Source organism: Ochotona curzoniae, unplaced genomic scaffold, assembly GCF_017591425.1.
Source record: "Ochotona curzoniae isolate NIBS_2020 unplaced genomic scaffold, NIBS_Ocur_1.0 contig_4516, whole genome shotgun sequence".
Classification (NCBI taxonomy): domain Eukaryota; kingdom Metazoa; phylum Chordata; class Mammalia; order Lagomorpha; family Ochotonidae; genus Ochotona; species Ochotona curzoniae.
Window position 1 is genome coordinate 1,417,332 of NW_024466313.1, and position 21,410 is coordinate 1,438,741.

At 47.5% G+C, this 21,410-nt stretch overlaps 1 protein-coding gene across 1 annotated transcript in view; it reads right to left on the bottom strand.

The window, feature by feature from the left end:
- DSCAM (DS cell adhesion molecule) overlaps positions 1 to 21,410 on the bottom strand; it is a 600,899-nt gene that overhangs the window by 29,387 nt on the left and 550,102 nt on the right. The window contains exons 26-29 of the mRNA XM_040986640.1: positions 19,758 to 20,048; positions 16,280 to 16,456; positions 8,046 to 8,076; positions 1,947 to 2,062 (exon numbers count right to left, since the gene is read on the bottom strand). Of these exons, the coding sequence (XP_040842574.1) occupies positions 1,947 to 2,062; positions 8,046 to 8,076; positions 16,280 to 16,456; positions 19,758 to 20,048 (615 nt within the window). The remainder of the gene's footprint in view (positions 1 to 1,946; positions 2,063 to 8,045; positions 8,077 to 16,279; positions 16,457 to 19,757; positions 20,049 to 21,410) is intronic.

Consider the following 21,410-nt stretch of genomic DNA (forward strand, 5'->3'; position numbering starts at 1 on the left):
GGAGGGGAGGGAAGGGAAGGGAAGGGAAGGGAAGGGAAGGGAAGGGAAGGGAAGGGAAGGGTGGCAAGGGTGGGAAGTTCCTTTGACTGCTGGGAAACACAACAACCCCCGCGGCTGTCTGCCCGGAGCTCAGCAGGTGCCGCTAGGCGCAAGAAGCAGAGAGTCCGCTCTGTGGGACATGCCAACCCCCCTCTGCTTTCCTTTTGGAGCAGCCACCCTTCAGGTGCGGGCTTTACCTGCCTTCTTCTGAAATGACTCACTTGTCAGATGGATTCCAAAGTCCTGTGGGCATAGGCGCTTGAAGGTGGGAGAGGCAGGGGCCCAGGGTTCAGATGGAGTCAGAGCATCTGAATGTGTGAATAAGGAGCAGCAGCTTGGGCTGCAGGCATGATTTGGAATTATCCTGACTTCAGTGTGATATTTTCCACACTTTCTTAAGAAGACTTTTTTCAATGCAAGAAAACTTAGGAGCTATAGTATTTTTGCTTTGTTTGTTTGTTGTTTCTCATAACTGTTCAAGGCCACAGCCCCTGGATGAGGCTCCTGCATCTGTGCATAAGGAGGGACCTGCTACAGTGCCTGTATGTGTGTGTGCGTGCACACGCGTGCGGCTCACCTCCGGAACAATGACGGGAAAGCCATAAGCAACACGGCAAGATTTCTGTGCCCAAAAAAGGCTCTGGACAGAGCGAGTCATACACAATGTAATTCCTCAGGCTCTGGCAGGCAAAGAAGGCCTCTTGAAGTTAGAATAAAATTTCTTGGCAGAGAACAAGGTGACGGGCTGCCAGGAGGTCTGCAAGAAGCCTGGCGTGTGACAGTGTGGGGTGGTGCTGTGGCAAGCACCAGGGCTCTGCCCCAGAAGCAAAGACGGCAGCCCCTGCACACAGAGGAGCAGGCACCAGCCATCCTCTCCTCCCAGACCACGTGAACATGTGGCAGTTTCCGTGACAAGCAGTGTCTCCCCTATAGCACTTAACTGACATCGGTTGGATGAAGCATACGTGCCTGGATTGAGCTTTCTCTAAGTGGGGCTAGGTCAAACATGACCATAGCAAGCACAGTCCACGCCTCGGTGCTGAAGAGCCATGGGGTCCTGGCGTCTGGGTGGTGCTTGGGGAGGACTGGGGCAAGGACAGGGCTCCTGCTGATGTCTCTGCGGCTACCTGCCCGGAGGCAGGCAGTTGGGTCTACTGTAAAGGGTTGCCTTCCTACCAAACATCAGCAGACACAGCCCCTCCCCCACCATAAGCAAAAGCCTTGAAGCTTAACAAGACTGAGGTCATGGAGTCTGCCCCAGACCTGGTCTCCATGGTGACCAGGAAGTCTGAGAGAACAGGAATTGGAAGTGGCTTCTGGGTGGAGACAGGGAGGGGGCAAGGACAGCCCATCATCGGGGGTGCAGGGGACCTGAGTGGGGAGTCCCTGCTTCTGCTCCTATCTGTGTGATCTTGGCTTTGAGACTCTGCCCCTTTTGCTGATTGGTATAGTCAAGGCACAGAAAGAGCTTCTGGAATAGGTTAGAGACTCCCAGCAGAAATCTCCTCTGGCGGGGGACTCGGGAAGTTTCCAAGCCTGCAGTAAAAAACCCACACCGGCTGGCACCATAGGTCAATGAGCACAGACAGGCTGACATGGGTCAGAACTGCAAAGAAAAGTTTACTTCATGAAGGCCAGCCTTGCTTGCAAAGCTTGAGAGCTGGGCACAGAGTGGGCCTCCAGGACTAGCCTGCCGTGTGCAGGCCTTCTGGCCACGGGAAGTTCTTAGGCGGGCAGCATCAACAGCCTCCTCAGGAAAATCCTAAAGTGAACCAGGGATCAAACCCTCTTGTCCTAGGCAACAACTGATACATATTCACTGCCTATCCCATGCCCAGGGTTTGGGCTGAGAAGGTGGGGCTGCGGTTGAAGCCACACTGTGTTTGGTGGCAACCAGGATTCCTCACCAATGGTCTCCATTGTGTCTCTTTCTTCAATCAGGAGCTGAGCCCTGGGTATGTCGATGTGCATTCTTAGAGTCTGCTGTTGCTTGCTCAGGGTGTCCGATGTCCGGGTGTTTTTACTAGAAACGAGAGAGAGGCTGTGTGAGCAGGTGCAGTGCAGTATCCCATTATACTAACATGCACCTGTACTCCAGCTTGACTTACTGTATTGGGGCGCATGTGCACTGTGAGGGTGGGGAGGAGGAAGCATTTGATAATAGTATTTATTAATCTTCAATTTGAGCAGACTGGAAAGAAACTGAAAGTACAAGTGGTCGAGAGAGAGTGGTTTTAGATCCATCAACTTGAGGACATTTCCTTTAGAAACATGAAGTTTCTTGTGTGAAAGCCAAATGAAAGAAAGGAGAAACACATTTAGAAGCGACAGCATTTTCATTTACCAGCCAAGAGATATTCCAACGGCGACAGAGGAAGCTGGTGTCCCAGTTGTTCACTGTAAGGGGATTTTACTAATGGCTCTGTATTTAGATCTGGTGTCATTTTCTATTTGTTCCAGTAACACATCACAAACCTCGTTAGTTTCCCTAACTAGAGTGCATTTTAGAATAGGAAAAAAAAAAGTAATTACTATAATAATTGTATCTCAAAATTTGTGTACCAGAAAATTACTCTCAGAGCGAGCTGTTCTCTAAAAGTAAATGAAAAAAGGTAGTAAAACGGCATGGCCTAATCATATTCTGTTCAGTGTGCAGTTAAAAGAAATTGCACGTTTCACAAAAATCTAAGAGAGCCAATATAAAGGCCTACACGAGCCGTCTCTGTTAGAAGCATGGCTGTTTGCTTTATAAGTCATTATAAGAATTTACCAGACATTAAACTAACATTTACTGAAAATCCTTCTAAAGAAGCAGCTCTTTTGGCTGAGTTACTCTGTGAGTTACCCGTGCTTTTCACAAGTCCTGCTCCCCACTCTCTGTCCTTGTCAAACTCCGTTTTGAGAAAGACTTCTGGAAGGTGCTTCACTTGGGGAAGTTTGGCTGTGGGTTAGTGACTCTCCATGGAGAAGAAGCAAGCAGGTGTTTGTTGCTGCTTCTAACGGGCTTTTCCCTCCAATCAAGAATTCGCTGGAAAGCTCTCCTCTCCCCCTCCTGCTCTCCCTCCTCAAATCTTTCACTGACAGCAAGGAACCTGAACAACTCCAAGGTCAAGTTTGCTCAAGGACCTCCCTAAACATGTGCCTGCTGAAGTTTATGCAGTCTCTCTGAGTATAAACAAAACATGCCACGATAAAGACAGCCTCTGAAAAGTGCCCGCGTTCTGCCTTGCAACTTGACCTCGCCCTAGATTTCCTGCCCTGTACAATGAACACACTGGGTTTTGAACCCAGGTCATGCTAAACCTACAGAGCCCAGCCTGACATTCCACATGGCCTCTTGCACACTGCCTTCTGAATGGATGATTCCTTTCGTTAGTGAAGAGAGAGAACGTCTGTACAGAGTGAACCACACTTGGTCTACATCTGCTCAATTTCCACCAAAACATATGGGCGTCACTCCTCTGCGAATATCTGAAAGATCTGTTTAGAAACGTCATGGGGGACTTGAGCTTGTCCTTATACCAAAAATAGCAGTGCTAGCTAGTTCCTTCTGCTCCTCATGAATAGTCATGAGGCAGTTGGCGGCTATTCCAGGAAGCCGCCCTGGGCTCTGAGTGCAGGCTTTCCTGACAGCACCAAAGGGTCTACCAGTGGACCGATGGCAGACTCAAGCTGACTGCTGTGAACCACAGGAACTGGGGCAAGGACTCAGAATGTGATTGAGTTCTATGCACAAAGACAGCTAAGGCTGAAGGAAAAGTCTCCCCTCTCCTCCAAGAACTGTGCAACTGGAAAACAAGAAAAATGGCCCCCAAATCCTTGGAGTCTGGGAGCTAAGTTTTCCTGCCCATTTGCATTAGCTGTTCCTGTTGCTTAGAATCTAAGATACTCACCCTTCTGGCTCCCTGCTTTCATGCAAAAACTCGACTCAGAGCTAAACATTCGGGGCAGCAAATGTCACTTGGGACTGTACGTTTCACATTATGTCCCAGCTACTGTTTCTGGTCTAACCTAATGCTAACACGTCCCTTGGAGGCAGTGGTTGATGTCTCAATATTTGGGTCCCTGCCACCCACATGCAAAGACCCACATGGAGTTCTGGGCTCCTGGCTTCTGTCTGGCTGTTGTGGACATGTGAGGAGTGAACCAGAAGATGGAAGATCTCTCTCCATCTGTCTCTGTGACTTTCAATAAAAGGAAAATTTAAAAACTTGGTGCATGCTCTATCCTTTATTATAGAAGATTTGGCTCAGATGCTGTTTGCCATGTGGCCTGGCTGCTCTACCATGGGAGTGCCTCACGCATTCTCTTTTCTCTGTTACAATTTGTCTCCCTTGCACTCACTAGTCTTCAGTACACACTTCACCAATTTGGTTGATTTGGTCACTATTTGTGTCTCTCCCTGAAATACATTCCCCATAAGGATATGTTCACCTATTTTGTTCCTTAAATGCCCCTGCAATTTAGAGCAATATGGAGAGACACTCAATAAGCAATTCTTCAACGAGTTGTATCACTTGGGGGTATAGTATTGACCCAGTAAGGTTTCCCAGAGGCAGGGCTCTAGGTCAACAAGGTTGTCTCCATGCTAAGTGAGCCGCTGCAACCTAGGTTCCTACTTATTGCTGCCTTGAGTGACTGGTGGTTACAGGAATGATGGTCCTCAACAGTTACGACAATTGATCTTTAGGACAGCAAATCTTTACAAAGCAGAAATGTTGTTTGAAGAAGCCTCAATGAAAATCAAAGAAGGATTCTGAGTGTTTTCACAAAAGCCAAATTATGTGGTATTTTTTAAACAAGTGTTACAGGACCTGTTAAACGCTTGCTAATAATTAAGATCTCATCTTGGATCACTCACTTGCCATCTGATAAAGTGATGGTGATGGGGAGACCCCAAGAGAGTTAACGGGGTGCATTAACCAAGGGATCACTGGCCACGCACTGCAACTCTTCAAAATCTTCCCATTTCCTTTAAAGTTTGGCAAAATAGTAAGGAGTATGGAGGCAGCATCCACTGTCCTCCAGGCTTTTTATGCAGGATTTTTTTTCGTCATCGTAGGTTTGTTATGGTCATGTGTCATGGTGACAGTTGAATATTTTTTATTATGTGTATATAAAAATATGATGTCAAAATAACTAAACTAGTTTAATCTCTCCATTTCAACATTTCCCTGCTTATGCCATGTGCAGTTTTGTTCCTAAAGAGTTAGCCAGTCTCAACCTGAGTGGACTGGTGGTATAGGTGGGCTGTGTCGGTTCTGGGAGTTGATCTACATCCCAGGACTGTGCCAATTAATTCTGCTGAAATATACAGAAATATCTTTGGAAAATGACTTTCATTCACATAGCACACAGAATGGCAAAGCTGAGAATAATTTTGAGTGTTTATTTTTGGATGGGGCTAGCAGCATGCAGAGTAATAAAACCAGTTTTCCAAATCAGAAACGCAAGGATATTCACAGGAGCCTAGGACCAGGTCCTCAGCTTGCCAGTGAGACCGGCAGCAAAATTAGACACAGCATTCAGTATTCGCAGTGCCAGTGGACATGAATAATCAAGCCTTCCTGAGCTACAGCCAAAACATGGGATGCTGAAAGTGAATTTTGCCTCTGGTTCTTCCATTGACAAGGACTTTGCTTACTTGCGCATACAGCACCCAGGAGATGGAAGCCACCCTTCATGATGAAAAGCTTTGCTTTCCTTTCTGAATCAACACCAAGGTGAACCATGTATTTGAGGGACTTGGAAATTCTCTTTCTTTCCCAGCATGTCCACCTGCGGTCACTGTCTGTGGTGTTGTGATTACTGGTTTCAGCATCTCTGATTTCATGTTGGCAGCCATCAACTGGGAGGCCCATCTTCAATGCCTGTTTCTATTAACAGGTGGTTTTTCAAGCACAATAATTGCCTGGCTAATAAAGAATGTGCTTGCTAGTGTCATGCTTGAGGCTAATGGGAAGGGACAGGGGTGCGTTCCAGAGCACTGGGAGGAAGCAGATGAACTTCCATGAGCAAGTGCTGAACACATCAAAAGACAGCAGTTTCCCAGCTTTTGGCAGTGGACAGCAGAGACTGTTAGGCAAGGTGGGAGCAAGGGGCTGGGAGAATCACATGTGGACCAAAGAATCAAAGGCTGAGATGCTCTCTGGGAGACCATGGGGGTACAGATTAGTGACAAGGGAGGTGGAGCGGGGCAGGTGCTGTTGTTGTCACACTCAGGCTACAGAGGAAGTGAATTGGGTTCCTGGAACTTCAGCACCCGGTCCCTGTCCAATGTGGCCAGAGCTGTGCAAGATAAATCGGGAAGCTGGATCTTACATGAGATCTCCTCATTTAAAATGTCATCAATGAATCCATATGTGAAGAGAACTTCTTTTATGAGGTAGATCAACCATTGCAAAGGGGCTCTGGTTACTGTTTTGTTTGCTTTTTAACCTCTGATATGCTGTCAGACTTACTCAACATAACTCCTCTGTGCCTGGTTAAGATATGTGTGACTAGAAAAAATAGCTTCATATTTGCTTTTCAAGTACGCATGGGCTTTTACAAGAGCACAGGTTCAAGGCAATGTGTGCGGATATTCTTAATCTTCTCACATTCAGTTTGACCCATTATGATTTACATAGTCACCCTGCAGGAGGTACTCTATGAGCCACCTGCATCTCTCTGCCTCTCCTTGGGGCTCCTGGACACCTGTCTACAGGACACCCTGCACGGAATGCTGAAAGAATTCCAAAGCTAGACAATTCCAAACAGGTCTTTCATTCCCAGCAACGACGTCCTTACCAACACTGCCTTCCAAAGCCCAGGCTTGGCTGCCCTCTTCCCAGGCTTACTCAAGTTTCCAGTGTTCACCTAATGCCTAACAAATATGCAAAGATTTCTCCATGCCATCATTTCACTTATGTACCATAGTGTGTTGAGGAGATGTTGGTGGCACACAAGTCCTCTGCCCTGGGGATTGGGATATTTGTGAATAACAATAAAGTATTAATTTCATATGTGTAGAGGAATGAGGAAGAAACTCTACAGCCCAGTATCCTTTTGCACACAGATCATCCTAAGACGGCCACTTCAAGTTTGCTATCTTCCTTATTCCTATACTGGTTTTCCTCTCTCACTTTTCATGTAATCATTATTCATAATTGACTCATATCATGAATATTAAAATCGTGTTATAGGCAAGCTAGGTTAGCCACATGGGTAAAGCTTAGTATCTGAGATGTCCAGGTTGAATGGCATAAATGTTTGAAGGAGAGGGGCTGGGTAGCAAATAGAGTTTCAGAACAGAGAAGGAATCAGCTCTTACATTCACTTCTTTGTTTATCCAAGTTCTGTGGACATTTGAGGGTCGAGCTGTGAGGCATACCCTTGTGTGTTATACAGTCATCAATATTTCCTCATTTACTCAATGACCACTGTTCGTTAACCTGCCCAGGAATTATGAATGGAGCACCTCAAGGACTGGACAATGCTGACACAATGAAGAAATCATGCAGGCTGTGACTTGTGGGACTGGGCCTCCACTGGTGGGGACTGACGGTGCCATGCAGGCTGTGACTTGTGGGACTGGACCTCCACTGGTGGGGACTGATGGTGACAAGCAGGTTGAGGACAAGCATATTCCCTGAGCAGTCCACAGTCTTTGAAGAACATGGCCCATCACACATTCCCCGTGTAGTTCTCTTCTAATTCAGCTAACTCTGCTAGAAGGAAGGCTTGACTCTAGAGGTAGTATATTTGGGTGGAAGCAACACTAAAGCTATTGGGTTAGAAAGTATCTCTTTGTTCCCAAGCTGATGGAAGAAACATTCTATTGATTGGGTGTAGCCAATAAGGCAATGATTGATGGCATGCATAAAAGTACATAAGTCATATATATAATATATATAAATATATACATGCAATTAGGTGTTACATTAATATTTGGCTATAAATATGAACTACATGTGAAAGTGAATCAGAATTTGTTTGGCATCTGGGATGCTAGGTCATATTCTTACCTCATAAGCATTTCAGCCAAACTCTTTGCATCTGGGGAAAAGAAAGTTAGCGTTAGTGCATGATACAACTCATTGCATTCATGTAGACATTTGTGACAGTTTACAGTCAAATGACAACAGCCATTCTTAAATGTAACTGTACCCAAGGTCACTGTTAGCAGCCTACAATGTCTTGGGTTCCTTATATATTCTACATGAGGTTCTTTTATATATTCTTTTTATTACAAAAAAATTCTATGACTATCTTATGGCTGTAAAATTCTCAGACGTCTTTCAAAGTTTTATTACCACCCAATTAATTTGTCACTTCCAGAAAAAAACAATTATATTTTCAAGTAGACAGAAAAGCAGCATTTTAAAAGCAATTCGTTTTAGGAGGTACAAACCCACTTCTTTCGTTTCCAAATATCAGACTTTAACAGCTATAGCACAGTAGACCACTTTAGGATACAGTGTTATATAGGACCTGTCACTGTTTTCAGAAACCCAGTGTTTATTTCAAACTCAGAAACGGAACTATTGAGGCTGTTGTTTACCACTGTTTTGAAGTTCTCATTTTTCTTAAAATATAATTTTTTTTAACACATTTTTCCCCTTCTGGTTGAAATGAATGGTTTCTTTCTTCACACAGAGAGCTTCTTGTTGCCTTTCTCTCCTTTCTCTCTAAAACATCTTGATGTGAACACGCTGTGCCACACACAGAACACCACGAAGCTGGACTCGGCTGGCTGCAGCTGGCCTGAGTAGGCAAATGCAAGGGTTGGAGCATACTGGTCTCATTCTTTGGTTGCTGACATTTAAATGTCATCCACAGCATGTGGGGGAGCTGCGTGCAATTGTCAGGCAGCTGGATGGTCACAGTGGAACCCCATGGAGGCCGGCGCCCTGGGGAACCCCTAGCTCTGTTCTTTGAGCCAGCTGTGCTCAATCTCTGCTGTCAGCTTCTACACAGGGTCCCCATTTTGTGCACAGATGGAGGCTGGGAAGATGCAACAGGCTCCATCTACTCCACCCATGTGCTGAAGCAAAGAAAGCCAAAGACCATTTCATTTACCAGTTCACATCTTTGTATTCATGTGCAAAAGCAAAGTAAATAGAGTGTCTTCTGTCACACACACAATATGTATATGAATGCCAGAAGCTGGATTCATTAGTGGGAGTTAGTACCACGCACTGAGAAAGAGGGAAGGCAACCCAGGCGGTAACGTTTCCCTGCGGTTCGTACTGGGGACAACTCAGCACTTTCTACTTCCTCCCATGGCCCACCTGCATCCTTCCTGTCTGCTCCTGCTCCATCGCTGGCCTCTGGTCAGCACCTCCTGACACATACAGTGGAATCTTTCTGCAGGGTACATGGAGTGGCCACTGAGCACGCAGTAGGCGTCTACACTGGGCAAGGTAGCACAGAATAACTGGACTGGGTTCCCAAGTTTCTGTCAGGACATTACTGCATCCATTTAAAAAATGAGGACACTGAAGTCCAGCACATTCAGCAGACAGGTGAGAAAAGCCGCCCAGCAGCGACACTAAAACGATGAGTCACGCTCTTGAGGGTCCGGGAAAAGCCGGAACCCTCACTGCCAGAAACAGTTGCGTTTAAATCCTTATTTCCACTGCTCCTGTCCCCATTGGTCTAAGCTTTCCTCCCCGCTTCTCCAGCCCTCTTGATGTCGCCACCGCCCTTCTTCCCATATTTCTTCCCGTACTTTCTGCTGCATTTCTCCGTTCTTGTCCCGTCTCTCCATACTGCTTTTACTGCTTCTGTCTGTATCCCTCTTTTCTAGCCCTTTCTCCGCCACCCTTCTTCCCGCCCTTCTCCCCATCTCGTCTTTTCCGTCATAGTCTCTCCGTCTTTCTCATCGTCTGTCTGTCGTTCTGTTCCTGTCTCTCTTAGTCGTCCATCTGTCTATTCTGTTTTAATCTCCCCGTCCGTCCCTCTGACCGCCTTCGTCATTGTCCGTCCATCCATTCTGTCTGCCGCCTAGCTTTTGCTGGCTACTTTTCTATCATTCTCCACCAATCACTTCTCCCTGTGGGTCCACTTGGCACTATCTGATAGGCCAGTAGCAATGACATAATCACAGCGGGGGCATTAGCCTATCCCTGTGACTTCCTGTTTACCTGCTGGCAAGACTAACCCCGCCTCCTGGCCCTGGGCCAGCCGCCATCTTACAACAGCCCTTCCCAATCCCAGGCGTGGCTTTAGCACCCTGCTTCCCATAGCCAAGCACATGTGCTTCCAGTTCTTGACTGTCTTCAACGTCTCTGGTATGAGTCGGCTGCCCAGGAACACACAGGTGAGCTGCTGAGCAGGTTTGACCAAGACAATCAGGCTAGCTCATGCTGGAAAGAACACAGGGATAGCTGGGAGCAGGTAGTATGCTCCATGCAAACACTGTGCAAGCATTGGGATGGTGAGCTCCTTGCAGAGCTGGGAATCAGTTCCTCTGACCAGACAGGGGTGAGGCCAGGGCACCACTGCAGAGAGGATCTGGAAGGGAAGAAGCTAGGGAAATGTGACTTTGTGTTCCTGGCCATTGGCAGAAAGCTTTGTCTATGCCTTGTACGGGAGGTGAGGAAGGAGGGCAATGTAGAGATGCATATGGTGCTGGAAGTGTCCTCCAGGCTGAGCAGGCTGGGTGCTGGGACTTTACACAGGTCCAGGTGTGAGGCTATGAAGGGGACACTGCACCAGGAAGAAATGTGATCTGTAAAGATCAGAGTCCCTTCGGATATGCAGGGCCTTGCAGCCAGCCTGCACTCACTGGGCCATGCAGGAATGGTATAAAGCAGCCCCAGAGGCAGGGCTAGGAAGCTGAGCACAGGACAGCAGCAGGACAGCTGGCACCTGGTGCAGCTGGTGTCAGGCTATGTTGCTCATGTTCACTCAGGAGAGCCCAAAGAGAAGGTGACAGACTCATTCCAGACGTGCTGTGGTTTAGGGTGAAGGGAGAATCTGGGGATCCTAGACAGATTCCAGAATAGGCTCTGTCTGGCCTCCCGTGCAAGCATTCATGCTGTTTCCTCATATCCGGGGATATCCTTCTTACCTCTGTGCTTGACTTCTACCTGCAACATGACTTGTCTCACCCATCTCGGTGTCCCTCAGGCCCTACTAGCTCAAATCTTGGGTGCTTGCAAGCCTATCTTTCTCTAATCTCCGGCAGTGCATGGAGATCTGACCCACACCCTACTGCATTGACTGTGCTTGGATCACACTGACCATTCTGGAGGAGGGGAGACTTCCGTGCCCCTCCCTGCCATCCTCTGGGTCTCACCCTGCTGACTCTCACCCTCTCTCTGAGATCCTTGCAATCCCCACTTTCTGCACAGACGTCTGGCAAGGCAGTCCCTGGTCCCCACAGCCCAGGGAGTTGCACCTTGTTTTCTGCAGCCTCACCCTGCCCCCACCAGATGAGGTCGTGGCCCAGGTCTTAGCTCCATGGACTTGTGCACACACATCCAAGACATCCTTCCCCACTTGACATTGAGACTCCCATTTCCATGTCTCTTTTGATCCCCTCCTCTTCCTCTTCTGACACAGCCTAGTGTTAGAGGGACAGGGAAGCCACACTATTTGCTTGACCAACACGTTCTTTCCTTGCAGCTGAAATCCCCTGCTGGAATATCCATCCATACATAATGATAACCCTGTTCTGGGACACTTGGACAAAAGTGGTGAATGTTCTTGAAGGTTCTCCCCTTGCTTGACCTCAGCTTTCTTTTTCAGGTTAAATTATTTAATTTTCCCAGCTACTCCTCATGCGCTGTAATTTCTAGGTGATGCCCTACTTGAGACTTGCAATTGCAAATGGCTTGTGGTTTGCTAATTTCCCTAAATCAAAGGGGCTGAGCACAGATTCAGGCGATTTTTGATCTTTTCCTTTTAGCATCCCACTTAAGAACACAAATCTCTCTCTGGGGGCAGTGGAGCTCCAAGAAAAATCTCATTAAAGATGGGGTGATTTTAGTTAAAATTTTAAAAGTTTAGTTTTTCCCCACCACAAAACACACCTCCATACACTTTTGAGGACCCTTCAAATGAACTGTGAATGCATTTTTACAATGGACCTCCAGATGCACATTCCAGCTTTAGATTAGTCAAGTTCAAGTTGGTTTGTTTTTACAAATTACAAAAATGTTTGGTTCCTTTACAATGCAGAAGCCACATTTTTAGAGCTCAGAAAAAAGAAATTAAACAAACAAGACCCCTCCCAGGCAATCCTTTAATCAATCCTTTACACTGTGCTGTGTGGAACCCTGAGTCTAGACTCACTTGGGGAATGGGCTCCTGGGATGCTTCATCTTTGTAGCGTTTATCTACATCAAAGCATGTTTAAGCTTAGACATGTTAAGAGGGGCCTCTGGATTGTTTTGAGCCTAGCTGAAATCTTGCTATGTTTGGCTTGGTGCTACCACATGACCCACACTGATGAGAACCAATGTAGTCGTTCTCTGTCTTGGGTCAACTCCGACTGAAGGTGACATCTCTTAGGAATGATGGTGTTGGTCACCTGGCATGAGAGCTAGATATTTTTAATCTGGCTGAGGACACTGGGATGTTGGGTCTGGCCAGGATAACACACGCTATAACCTTTCACTTCCAAGGGCCTACATATTGGGGGAGCGGGTGAGGAAATCAGGGCATCCTGGAAAGCAAAAGTTGTGGATTCTGAACTCCTGGGTAAGGTTAGAGATTTTTTTTTTTCTAAATGTGGCACTTACAGGTAATTTAGACTTTAATAGGTCACTTAGGCTCTAAAATTAGTCAAGTGCTCAGAAAGGAGGAATATAGGTTGACTAAATTGGAGTCTCATTTTCTTTAACTTTTTTTTTTAATTTCACATAAAAGAGCATTATATTGCAGTCGCCTAAGTAGGTTGCTGGTCTACACAATAAAATGTACTCCAGTTCAAGATATTTGAGTTATTTCTAGCAATCAAACAAGGTCATAAACAAGGTCAACAGTCGGTGGGTGACCTGTCCAAACACCCATGAGAGCCCTCTATGCTACTTCTCCACGACTCCAATGTTCCTATTTCCACTTCCGATTTGTGCAGATGGCTGGCTGTTCAGATGACACTGACATTTTCCTAGAAATAATGTCCTTATTTGAAAAATAAAATACAGTGTGAAGCTGCTCTCTGTGGACTCTGTGAAGATAACTGAACTGAGGCTCTAATCCAGGCTGGATGTGGGTCAGGTCACATTTGAGTGATTCTTGCTAATGAATCCTGGAAATTTAATAGAAGACACCTATTTAAGCTCTGTGACTGCAATTTCCTTGTGGGATTGAGTTCAAAATAGTTTGTGTCATTCATGCACACTTCAGGGTCCTGTGGGGCTAAAGGCCATCTTCTTGGGCGAGCACCATATATTCAGCATCGACAACTCTCGTGGTGTTTCTTCAAGACCCACAGACTTCCCAGAGTTTAGCCTGTGCTTTGGAACTCTTGACCCATGTCTGGTGGTCTGTCACCTGCCATGGTGCAGTGACAGGGACGTCAACAGCTTTTATTATTTCCAGGACTTACTCAATCCTTGTGCTCAAATAGAAATTTAAATGGTTAATAACAATAGTTTCTGTACGGGAGCAACACGGTGGTACAGTGGGTCAAGCCTCTGCCTCTGACACCACTGTTGGTGGAAGTCCTGCCTGCGTCACTGCTGGTCCCGTTTCCTGCTCACGTACCTGGGAAAGCAGCAGAAGATCGTCTGTGTGCTTGGGCCCTTGCTACCTCCATGGGAGACTCAGATGAAACTCTAGGCTCCTGGCTTCAGCCTGGTCTCACCCTGAAATGACCACTTGGGGGAGTGAATTGTGCCTGTGCAGGATCGCTTCCTCTGGTCCACTCTCCCCACTTCGTTCCTGTCATTCTGCCTGTCTGTCAATTTAAAAAAAAACCTCCAAAACGATGTTGTTGGTTTTAAACACCGTTACATCTGGCTCATGGCAGATAATCACCGATTAGTCGAATTGGATGTGCTCCAGGGAGTTCATATCAGGATGGGTTGTTAGTAAATGATGATTTGTGTCCGTGCTGCCCTCTGTGCGATTCTTGATTCAAGGAGGTACTGAGGAGGTTCACGATGCCAGACTGTAGACACCTCTACAGCACAGCACAGCTAATTCTCTCGAATTCTTTCCTGCTCTGTGTCTGTGGGGAATACATCCTGCTTGCTGCCAGCTTCACTGACCCACCAGTGTGGGCTCTATCAACCTCTGCAGCACACAGAGAACAAAAGCTTTTTCAGGGAATGAAAGGCTTTCCTCTTTGATGGGAATGATGGCTACAAAACATTTATGGCTCAAGGTAGAGATGTCAACAGCAACCAAAAAATGCCGGTCCTGGAATGTTCCCTGTATCTAGTCCTTACCAAGCAGTAACAGACTTGAGCTCCTAAGGATGAAGATGAGGATGCAGGGGTCTTCCATCATACTGTGACAGTCAACGCACCTACAGCTGCCAAGTGTCCCTCGCCAGGGACAGTAAGGCTGAGAGCTCAAGATGTAAGTAGAGTAGGGGAAATAAGGCAGTGACTGGGAAGGAAATGTAGCAATAGGAATCAAGGGGGAAAAAAAAGAAAAAATGCATTTTGTCCAGGAGGTAGATTCGCAGGGAAGACTTATCCAGATGTTTAACTCATGCGTTGCCCACCTTGTAGTGGCACAGGAATTGTTAACCATTTTTACTGATGGTTTTAGGTAACATGCATCATTTTAGGTTTTTGAATGCAACTAGTCTGACATAGTTGTCTAAACACAACAGGGACAGAGCATGCTGGTCCCTCAATAGCAATGTCCAGGTCTTTGGACTCAGCTTTCCATGAAAAAGTTCCAGAAGTTTCCTTTTTGTAGTGTAATGATGAAGACTCATTCACAGATTCTCACGTGGTTTGACTGATCCTGAACTTTGCAGCATCTATCTTAGGAGTGGTATTTGATTTAGCTCATGCTGGCACCTCCTCTCCTGCCCCAAATGGAATTCATCTCTCCCTCTTTGGTACTTATGTATGGTTTGTTGGAAACCTGATTTTAGCAGTCATGAGTTTGGTTCTTTCACTGGTGGGGGCCTGTGACTCAACTTCCTACTCCAGGCATAACACTCTCCCTTCCCTCTCGGAATACCTCAAGCGCTTGGCACAGGGCTTGGGATCTAGTAGCTCAAGTAGCATCTGCAAGAGTGGAAGATTGTTGGTGGCTGTGATTTAGAAAAAAAAACAACTCAGGAAGTTCAACAACTCGTCTACAAGTGAGGCGGAAGGCCTCTTCTAATGCATGGACAGAGGGCAGTGTGCACCACGTGTCTGCATCTAACGGCAGACTGAACGCAAACTGACAGTAACGTGTGCTCATGCAACACTGCACACTCTGCTGCTCTAACTGGATCATGGCCATGGCTATGACTGACGGAGGCGGTCCATCAGAAAGCTTGGGAATATCATAGGGATGCTTCAGGGCTCTTTGATGTAACTGAGTCATATACGGGATGCCGTGTCACTCTACAGACACAAGACTGCACACACCCACAATCCTTCTTGTACAGGCAGCCTCACGTGTGAAGTGTGAGGACATCTGGACAGGTCTCAGACAGAGTTGCCTTTTGAAAAGAACTCCTCATCCCTACTTTGCAGGGCGGGGCCCTCGGCCAGAAGCTAGGGACAAAGCCACACAGAGCTGTGACACTTTGTGATCACTGGGGTCTCATCTGGCCTGAGTTCTCCATTTTCCATTATTTTTCCCTCTTTAGAGGGAAACTCTTACACAGGCTTCAGCTCAGCTTTCTAATTTGGAGAGTACGTGTTTTCTGGCTCTGCGTGAACTACATCATAAGCTCTCAATTTCTGCTTCCAGGCAATAACATAATTCTCATTTTCCCAGCTAACCTGGTAGCTCTTTTCAAAGAAAGCCATCATTGGTGGCCTTGCCCGGACCACTGAAAATTAAAGAAAGTGGGGCTGAAGTCCATGAGAAATTAATTTTCTCCGTGTACCAATAGCTAGGATTTAAGGGACGTGGGAGAGCTGGGCTTTTGCACGCTTCTGATGGATTGAGGAGGGAGCTGGTTTTATTGCTTTTCTCCGAGGCTCTAAGTCTGGCGATGGCAATGAGGCAGGATTGGGCTGTTGGGGGATGGGGCTTGCAGAGGGCGCAGCTGTGTTGCTCTGGGGCTGGTTCTTCCATTAATAGTGAAACAAGGAGCATGAGCGGGCAGCAGGGGCCTTGAGCTTACCTCTGAGCCTCTTCAGCCTCTGCTCCCGCCGCCTCCTGCGTACCACAAGCAGAAGCACAAACAGCAGCAAGACCCCAACCAGGATGCAGGAGATGGCGACCAGCATCTTGAGCCCTTCGTTGGTGCTCAGCCCTTCCTCACTCTGGACCACAGACTTGATGAGCGGAGGGATGGTACCTGGAAGGAGGGCCGTGCTGTTAGCAGGGCAGAGATGATGACCTGGATGATGTGTTACAGGTGTGTGATATCCGTAGGTGTTGGAGGCGATGAAGGATGGGGACTACTCTTTCTCCAGGACCCGATACCTGCCCTCCCTTGGCCCCAACTGTGACCTTCCTCCAGGGCACGCCTTTCGAAAGGGACTTGGTTTTTGCAGACTTAAGTGTCCTCTTGACTGCCACCCTTCCTTCAATGACGATGGAGGCTGTTTGAAAAATTGCACATCACAGAAGGGATAGGCTAGGCTGAAAGAAGGATCTGCAGGGCGAATTGTTCCACTCTGGCTTAAACAAGCTTAAGTCCCCTTTCAAAGTCCTGTGATCCCAGCAGTGCGACCCAATCTGCTTTACATAACTCCTCTTATGGGATGGCACAGTGGCACAGCACGGAAATCCTCCACCTGCAGAACTGACACCTTATATGGGCACTAGTTCTAGTCCCGGCTGTTCCAGTTCCCATCCAGCCCCTGGCTAGTGGCCTGGGAAAGAGGCAGAGAATGGCCCAAGTGCTTGGGCCCCTGCAGCCACATGGGAGGCCTAAAAGAATACCCTCAGAAGTGATCACACTGCCTCCCAATAATGTAGGAGATTATCTGTGAGTCCATCCTTGTACTGCATGTGTGGGGACATGCTTCTCTGTTTCCACCCATGAACAGACCCTCTTGTTTCAGGACATAAGAGCTCTAGACAGCTTCTCAAAGGGGCTCCACCTGGGTCCCTGAAGTTGGCTACACATTGGCCAGGCATTGCTAAATGAGGCTAGGAGAGGAAGAATACTTAGGGTTATAAAGGAAACACCAAAACAGAATGGACTGTGAGCTATTTTAAGCTACCTTCTCTGCAGAGGTTGCATACAGAGATCTAAACAGACACCCACGGTTTATGGGGCCTGTCTTCTGCCATCCCTTCTTATGTAAGACGCTCTGTCTCTTTCTTCCCTTCTAAAACAAGGGCCAGAAAGCCAGCGCTTTAGGAAAAATAACAAAAAAATATGAAATTTCCCCCACCAGCAAAAAAAAAGGGGGGGGGGGCTTTTTTTATCCTGTTTTTAGTAAGTAGAGCAAGGATAATAAAACCTGGTGTCTGCTGAGGTCTTGGCTGAGGCTGGGACAGCCTTCTTCCAACTTGGTGAAGTTACAGGGACTCTGATCCCCAAGGAAGAGGACCTTGAGGGGCACCCCCGGAGAGAGGCGTGTCAAACCAACCCATCCTACGGATAAGGAGAACCCTTAGGGAAGGGTGGGAGAAAGAGACACATGCAAGAGTTTGAAAGCTATCAGGATAAGACAAGGCTTAACAGGGAGATCTGTTTTTCCCAAATGAACACCATTCTTCAGGCAGATAGGACAAAAGAGATATTAAAGCACTACATCCAGGAGAGCAGCCCGAGAACTCTGCGGCCTTCCCTTAAGGAATTCATAAATATGCATCCTTATCTCTTAATGCCATGAAACTGTTTCTGATTTCAAGAAATTCAAGGTAGCTTGCAGGACTTTCCTCCCACCCCCCTAAATTTGTAATCCTGAATAAAGTGATTTTTTGTTTTTCTGAGAAGATGAATGTTTTTGAAATCGGCTGTGTGCTTTGGAAGATAAAAGCACGGTTTCCAATTTTATGCATGAGCAGCTTCTAATTAAATTATTAGCTGTAGCCTATCAACAGCGAGCACATTGAAGCCCACTGCTCGGGCACCTTCAGTACAGGCCACGGTGGGAATGTGCCACCAACAGAACAGACTTCATACTCCAACGTGCTCGTATTAACAGCAGGCTTTGGTCGGCCCTTTGATGCTAAGCCAAGTGTTTGGTAACGGTCCATGTCCGTCATTTGCCAAGAAGAGGGAACTGAACTACATTAAGGGAAAACTTAAGGGCAGCTTATTTGCCCATGTGCGATGCTTTGTGGTGGGGTCGCCTTTGGGTGAAGTCCAGAGTTCATGACGGGGGCCTAAAAGTCAGAGGTGGTGGTGCAGGAGATGCATCAGCTACAAAGGGGAATCCTGGCTCCCCCAGGGGCCGCCTAGGTTAGTCCCAGCTGTGGAAAGGGCCCCAGGTGCCTCAGCCAACACCTGAAGTGTCCTGTATGTAGATCCCCACCTCCTGGGTAGGATCCAGGTGGGAACTGCTGGAAACAGGTGTGGCTGTGGCTGAGGAGGGCTCAGTGAAGACCTGGCCTGAGATGGAAGATGGAGGGCAGTGCGCAAAATGTGCTTGTGCTCCGGGCCATCAAGGACCCTCTGGGAGAAGATGACCAGGGGAGCCTCCCAGGCTGCCTCCCGCCATGAGCTCCTTGGTCATTTTTGAGGACCCTGATGTTCAAGGCCATCTCAAAGGGCTGCCATGCAATGCACCCCAGCAAGTCCCTACTGGAGCATTAACAAAAAGAAAAACACACGGCAGATGAGGAATGGGGGCAGGAGTGAGGCGTTTGGGTGTTGGTTCTGTTACACACATCCTTGATGGACTCATTCAAGTCCAGCCACATCTCTGGGGGGATGAACGGAAAGTTTCTCTGTAGGAACCAGACTGGCTCTCACATCATTCTGAGGAACTACTTTTATTGTTTCCCTGGTGATTTTAGCCCTTGGCCCTGGCCCTGCTCTTTCATAGGCACAGTCATGTCTAGACTGCGGAAGTCAGCATCAAGGTGCTACTAAGGGCTCTGTAGCTGACACTGAGCGGCATCCTTTCAGCCTTCCTGAGCATGTGTTCAAATATCAATAATAAAAAAGAGTAAGAATTTAGATCTTTTAGGTCAAGTTACTGTCAATAGATGTCTCACCTAACTTTGAGGCTGTACATGGCAGGTTGTGCATGTGAGTAGAGGTGCCCTATAAGGTTGCATGGCATCATCCCATGTCTGCCAGGGTTCCTGCTTTTGCTCAGAGACTAGCGTGAGCTCCTTTTGCTTGCAAAACTATTTCTGCACGTGTTTTACAAAGGCTTAGTAAGAACCAGAGAAAGTTGTTATGGAGATTGCGGTGGGCTGGGAGATCACAAAAGCCACACAGACAAGAGTTCTCAGCCCTAAGAAGTCACTCCTGCACCAACAAGCCCCACTGAGGTTCCCCTGACCTCAGTCACTGAGGCCTGGACACACAGCAATGGGTCAGCTCTCAGGGAGCTGACCGCTGGACCCCAAGCTTAAGGGGCTCTGAGGGCAGTGGTCAAACTCGACAAGCCTGAATGTGAAGCGTCTGTGGGGGATGCCTTAGGGCCACATGCACACCCACAACAGGAGGGCCACAGGCCACAGCTTACTGCCGTCGTAGTTGAGCGTGGCGAAGTTGGCTTGCTTCTCCGCACAGCCGGCGCTGTTGCACACCCTCATCTGCAGCTCATACCACGTGGCTTCCTGCAGGTCATACAATATGTAGGACTTGGAGAGGGAGGTGCGCTGAGCCGTGGTCCATGCCGTAGTCCCGAAGGGCCTGTACTCGAGCGTGAAGGAGGTGATGGGGCAGCCACCATCATTCCAGCCGATGAGGTTCAGCCTCACGCGCGTGGTGTTGATGCTGGCAAAGAGCTCTTGCTCCTTGGAGAACTGGGGCTCTATGGAGAGTGGACAAGCAGCATGTGTAAGAACAGGTCACGTGTCCAGGAGCTATCTCCACCTAGCCCACATTGGGCTCACAGGCCACTCACAGCTTCATCACTAGAGATGGAGGCCTGATGTGCCAATGGTCTTTTTTGGACCCCAATGGCTACAGAGTTCAGAGAATTCTCTGAAGAACAATATGCTTGTGTATGATTGTGTACACAGGGTTCCTTCAATGGTTCACCTGCTGCAGGAACTGGGTTAGGCCATTTCCAGTCCTATCTGGGGCAACCTGACTTTAAAGAAGACAGATTTGGCATTGGGAAAGTATCAGCAAGAATTTGTCACTACCCAGACTCTTGGTACAGGACCACAAGGACCTCACAGGTATAATTCTGCACTCATCAATCTCTATAATTTGAACTCCTATCCCATGTTATCCATGTCTAAACACCAGATCTTGCTATCCCATTGGCTGATCTCTTCCCACTTGAGTCTACTGCCATCCCTGATAAGATACAGGTGGGAGGAAATCCTGCAAAGACTTGTGTCCACTCCTGGCTGCCCTCCATGGAGCTGCATTCCATACCTTCCCTCTCCCTGCATTCACAGGCAGCCAATGGCACTACTCCATGTCATTTCCCTTGGGTTCATTCTCTTCAACGTCAACATCTAAGGTTAGAAACCCAATTCACACTGATGCACTAACAATCTACCCTCATTCTGTGCTCATCCAAACCATGAAAACTAGGAGGCAAAGTAGAAATCATGGACAGATGGAAGCATGGGGGCAATTAATGGGGAAGGTAGCCCCCAAATGGGTGAAAGGGCAAAGGTCACATTGCATGGCTGCAAAATGTTGGCGCTCTCTGTTGCCACCAGTGCTCATATTTTCTCTTGTTCATGTATTTGAGCAGTAGTAGAGAAAGAGTGAGTGAGCAAGCTGTAGAGCAGAGCTTCTCTCTGCTGGTTCAATTCCCAAAATGCCCATGGTGACTGGGATGGGCTGAAGCCAGGATCCGGGACCTCAACCCAGGTCTCCCATGTGGTGGGGCAGCGATCCAAGGATGTGAGCCATCACCTGCAGCCGCCAGGGTCACCATCAGCAGGAAGCTGACGTCAGCCACTAGCATGAGGATTCAAACCCAGAAACTCTGATGTGGGGGGTGTACATCTTAACGTCTAGGCTAGATGTGTACTCCATCTTTGGTTTTCAAAAGAAAAAAAAAAATGAAACAATAGTAGCAATAAAAGAGAACTAGAATGCTGTGTAGAATGGGCCATCTCTCACCAGGCTGGACCACGGACAAACTTATTGTGGGATAAGATTCAAATACACAAACAGAGACGATGAAAGCACCATGGCTTGACTGTAG